At 58.2% G+C, this 5,111-nt stretch overlaps 1 protein-coding gene across 1 annotated transcript in view; it reads right to left on the bottom strand.

Annotated features, from left to right (window-relative positions):
* MYADML2 (myeloid-associated differentiation marker-like 2) overlaps window positions 1–973 on the bottom strand; it is a 1,464-nt gene extending 491 nt beyond the window's left edge. The window contains 2 exon segments of the mRNA XM_006779653.2: window positions 4–173; window positions 176–973. Coding sequence (XP_006779716.1) covers window positions 4–173; window positions 176–650 — 645 coding nt within the window. The 5' untranslated portion in view covers window positions 651–973.
* Between the last annotated feature and the right edge of the window lie 4,138 nt (window positions 974–5,111).

A 5,111-nucleotide genomic window follows, 5' to 3' on the forward strand; every position in this document is an offset into this window, starting at 1 on the left:
CGCGGAGGGGCCGCCCGGGCCGCCCGTGTGGCCCAGGACGCTCAGCACCACCACGGCCACCGTGGCCAGGAAGCACAGGCTGTAGACGGCCACGCACCACTGGGTGGCCGCGTAGCGCCCGTAGCCGCTGTCCTGGACCAGCGCCCCGAAGATGATGCAGGCCACGAAGGCCTGTAGCTGGCCACCTGGCCGGGCCGGGCCCGGGTCAGGGCCACCTCGGCCGCGTAGGCCAGGAACAGGAGCCCTGCGAAGACGCTGGCGGCCAGACGGAAGTCCCGGGCAGCGCAGCCCGCGGGCTCGGGCGGGCACTGCAGACGGGCGAAGTACAGCGGGTAGAGGACGGCCGCCGTGGCCGACAGCAGCGCGGCCAGCATGGCGAAGGCGGCTGTGAAGTTGCCCCAGGAGAGGCGCAGGCAGCCGTGCAGCCGGGTAACCTCGCAGACCACCACCAGGCCCGAGAGGGCGAAGCAGAAGCCCCAGGCGGCCATGCAGAAGGTGCCCTGCACGCCCGCGAAGCCGCCGCGGTGCGCCACCAGGCTGAAGGTGGCGCAGCCGAAGGCCAGCTGCAGCACGCGGGCCGTCCCCACCGGGGACGCCACAGCGCCCAGGTGCAGGTACCCGCCCCCGGGGGGCTCCATGGTGCTGCCCATCACAGGATCAGACAGGCTGCCTCCTGGCCTCACAGGGCGCCTGGCGGCCGGGGCTCCTCCCGGGCGGCGGCCGCTCTGCCTCCTCAGCGCGGAGGTGCCGGTGCCAGTGGCTGCAGTGGCAGTGACATTGCAGGGAGCAGCCGCTCCGCCTGGTGTGGGGGGGCCGGCCCAGCGCTATAAATAGGCGAGTGTCAGAGCCTGGGAATAGCAACCGGTCCCCATTCCAGGGGGACATCTGACCCCTGTGCCCCAGGCCAAGCCCCTGCCAGGACCATTAACCCCTGGGCTGCTGGCTCCGCCTCCTTCACAGCACCTGCCTCTGTCTGTCACTCCTCTTCCTGCAGGGGAGGGGGAGGGAGGGGAGCAGAGAGTGACCCGGTCACTGTCCCTTCCGCTCAGCAGCCTCCAGGGAGGGTCAGGAGGGGGAGGGGCAGGGATTGGGGTGGCTTGGTCCAGACGGGATGGTTGCAGGACCTGCTGTCATGGTCCCTGGGACACTGGGTCAGCTCTGTTCCGGGCAGGGGCCCATGGGGAAGGGAGGGGGCTCCTGGGGGCCGTGCCCCCTTTCTCCTCACAGCCCCCAGCCTGCCCTGGGTGGAGGTGTAGTTGTTATTTGGGGGGTGCATTATGGAGCTCTTGACCTGTCCCTACTAGACATGCAAACACCTAGAAGAAACTCAACTCCCAATTTTCAGGCTAAAATATTAATATGTACGAAAGGCTTGTGAAAATGAAAACATTTCTTTCTGAAGGTAGGAGTTGGAACACCCATCAATGCAGGAAACGAGACAGAAACATCGCCCGTGATCCTGTCGCTGGATGGACCACTATGAACATCTCATGCATGTATGTGTATGTGCATGCGTGTGTGTGTGCGTGTGTGTGTGTAATTACATAAGTATATCTATTTCCCCAACTTCATTTAGAAAAGTTTCACACTCACTGAAGAGTTGCGAAATAGCACCGTGAACATGCTTCCCCCTTGAATCAAGAATCAGTCCTGCCCTGGCCGGTGTAGCTCAGTGGATAGAGCGCCAGCCTGTGGATTAAAGGGTCCAGGTTCGATTCGGGTCAAAGGCACATGCCCGAGGTTGCGAGCTTGATCCCCAGTGGGGGCGTGCGGAAGGCAGCCAAGCAATCCTCTCTCGTCATTGTTGTTTTATCTCTCCCTTCCTCTCTAGAATCAATCAATATGTATATAAAGAATCAGTCCTGGCCCTGACCGGTGTGGCTCAGTGGATAGAGCGTCAGCCTGTCGACTCAAGAGTTCCAGGTTCGATTCCGGTCAGGGACATGTACCTTGGTTGCGGGCACATCCCCAGTAGGGAGTGTGCAGGAGGCAGCTGATGGATGTTTTTCTCTCATCAATGTTGCTAACTCTCTATCCCTCTCCCTTCCTCTCTGTAAAAAATAAATAAAATAAAAAATAAGTAAAAATTAAAAAAAAAAGAATCAGTCCTATTTTGCCATTTGTTCTCTCTCCCTCCCGCTCATTGATAGTTAATCATCAATAATAACGTTACCCTAGCCTAGCCGGTTTGGCTCAGTGGATAGAGCGTCAGCCTGTGATTCCGGTCAAGGGCACATACCTCGGTGGCAGGCTCAATCCCCAGCCAGGGTGCGTGCGGGAGGCAGCCAATTGATGTGTCTCCCTCCGTCCCTTCCACTCTCTCTAAAAATCAATGGAAAAATATCCTCAGGTGAGGATTAACAAACAACAAATAATAATAATGTGAATTCTGTGGATACGACGATCGGTCCGAGGTCCCTCCAGGACGCCTGCTGGGAAAGGACTGAGCAGGCGGCTCACGCCCGGGACACGTGAGTTGCTCGGGTCCTTATTCCATTTCCCCGCCTCCCGGGAGCACGCGGCAGCACCAGGACCTGATGGGGAGGATGCATTTGGCCGCTGTGCCTCCGTTCCCCGTGTTCTAGAACAGTCTCTCTCTTTGTTGCCATTTCCTCAGGCTGCTTTTTGGAGGGTCTGAGCTGGTGGCTTTGCAGACTGTCTCTCCGTGAGTGCGATCGGCCTGTTTCCTCACCGTTAGGTTCTGGACAGGTGTCTTTTTGGCCGGAAACCCACTGGGGGGCTGGGGGGGGGGCGTGGCGCCTCGGCGTGTCCACCACAGGAGCTGTGACGTCAGAATGTTCTAGCACCAGCAGCCTGGCCACTTGGTTGGTGAGTATCCCTAATTTACGTCCACCCTGGGGGGGTTCCTAGCTCCTGTGGGCAGCCACTCTATGAACCACCCCCCTTTAAAAGGGGAGTCACACTGGCTGTCTGAATTAACGTGCTTTTAAAAATATATAGATACTAGAGGCCCGGTGCACGAAATTCATGCACTGGGGGGGGGGGTTCCCTGAGCCTGGCCTGCCCCCTCTGGTAGTCCAGGGGCCCTCAGGGGATGTCCGACTGACAGCTTAGGCCCACTCTCCTTAGCGCTGCCATGGAGGCAGGAGAGGCTCCCACAACCACCGCTGCGCTCGCCAGCCATCAGCCCGGCTTGTGGCTGAGCTGCGCTCCCCCTGTGGGTGTGTACTGACCACCAGGGGGCAGCTCCTGTGTTGAGTGCCTGCCCCCTGTGGTCGGTGCGCATCATATTGATGAGTCGTTCTACTGTTTGGTTCAGTCGATTTGCATATTAGCCTTTTATTATATAGGATATTATATAGGATTTTTACTTCTTTCAGAGAAGAAGGGAGAGGGAGAGAGAAATAGAAACATGAATGAGTCATTAACCGGTTGCCTCCTGCATGCCCCCTACTACAGCTCGAGCCCACAACTGTGAGCATGTGCTGGGAATCGAACCCAGAACCCTACAGGCCAACGCTCTACCCACTGAGCCAAACTGACTAGGGCAGAAGAGGTGACATCTTCATTGTGAGAATGAGGGGCCCAGGGAGGCGCTGGGCACAGGTGTCCAGGCTGAAGGAGAGACAGGAGCTGGTGGAGGCTTGGCGGCCAGTGCTCAGGGAGCAAGGGTGGCTGGCCGGAGTCTGTGGGGTCAGGGCAGCTGAGCGGGGCCCGGCGGTCGAAGCTGCTCTGGGAGCAGAGGGAAGGGGGACAGGAAGCCAGGGGCGCATCCCGCCTGGGCCTTCAGATCCTTTGAGGTCGCTGTAAACACAGTTGAAATTTGGAGTCAATGTTGACACTGAGTTAAAGTTCCATCTCCCGGTCCCAGGGCAGCGAAGGTCGCGCTCCGCCAGTCGGCGGGGGAAGCAGGGCCACAGGGATTGGCTGAAGGCCTGCACACTTGTTATTTTATTTTTCAAACTAGGGGCCCAGTGCACGAATTCATGCACCTTAGAAGGAACTGTGGGCCATGAGGTGTGGTGGGCACAGGGACGGGTCTCGGCCCATCCTCTGTGCCCCCGCTGGGCTCCTCCCATCACAGCCCCAGTCCCCTGTCTGCCAGTAGCCCTACTCCTACCGCTGCCGCTCCCATGCGCTGATGGTGCCGACCCCACTCGCACACGCTGACGCGCAGAGCAACTCGGGCCGGTGCCATCAGCGGGTGTGAGCAGCAGCTGCTGCCCTGATCGCCCCTCAGGAGCAGGGGGAGGGGGAGAAGCCCTCAGGGGCAGTCGGGGCTGGCAGCCACTGCTCGCACCCGCTGACAATGCCCACCATGTTCTGCACTCTGCTGCCTGCTGCCGATGCCTGCCATGTTCCATGTGCACCCCCTGGTGGTCAGTGCACGTCATGGCGACTGGTTGTTCGGTTGTCATGCTGTTCAGTCTATTTGCATATTAGGGTTTATATAGATAGATAGATAGATCATCTGTTTTTATTTCATTTTTTACAAAATTAATTTCAGAGAGTAAGGGAGAGGGAGATAGAAACATCAGTAATGAGAGAGAATCATTGATTGGTTGGCTCCTACACGCCCCCCACTGGGGATGGAACCCTCACCCGCTGGGCTGGGTGATAATGTTTGACTGGAGACTGCCGGTGGTGACACCTTCCTGAGTGGGCGAATGCTGAGCCGTGCCCGCGAGACCGTCTGTGTGAAGCCGTGCCGTGCGCACCCCGGCAGCCCCATGAACAGGAATGGCAGCTGTGCCCCCTGTGGAGGCCTCTGCCCCGAGCCTCGACCGTCGGGTGAGCGGAAGCGGGGCCTCCTCAGAGAGGGTCTAGAATGGGAGGTGAGGTCGGGTGTGGGCCTCGCCCCCCCCAGTCCCCTCCCTGTTCCTGGGGGAGGGTTTGGGGGGAGGTCAGTGTGGGGGGGCAGGGAGGGGTGCAAAGTGGGCCGACTGCCGTTCAAATAAACACGTCCGCAGAGAAAAGCTCTTTTGTTGTCTTTTTTAATCTCATTATTTAAAAAATATATGTTACAAAACAATATCATTCATCATATATTTCTTGCTTATTTTCCTTTTTAAAAAATTAAAGTAATAAAAAAGTCACTTTATAAAATAATACAAAAGGGCAGGAGAGGCTGGGCCGAGGGCCGGGGGCTG

The sequence above is a fragment of the Myotis davidii genome, unplaced genomic scaffold (genome assembly GCF_000327345.1).
Source record: "Myotis davidii unplaced genomic scaffold, ASM32734v1 scaffold211, whole genome shotgun sequence".
In the NCBI taxonomy this organism is placed as follows: Eukaryota; Metazoa; Chordata; class Mammalia; order Chiroptera; family Vespertilionidae; genus Myotis; species Myotis davidii.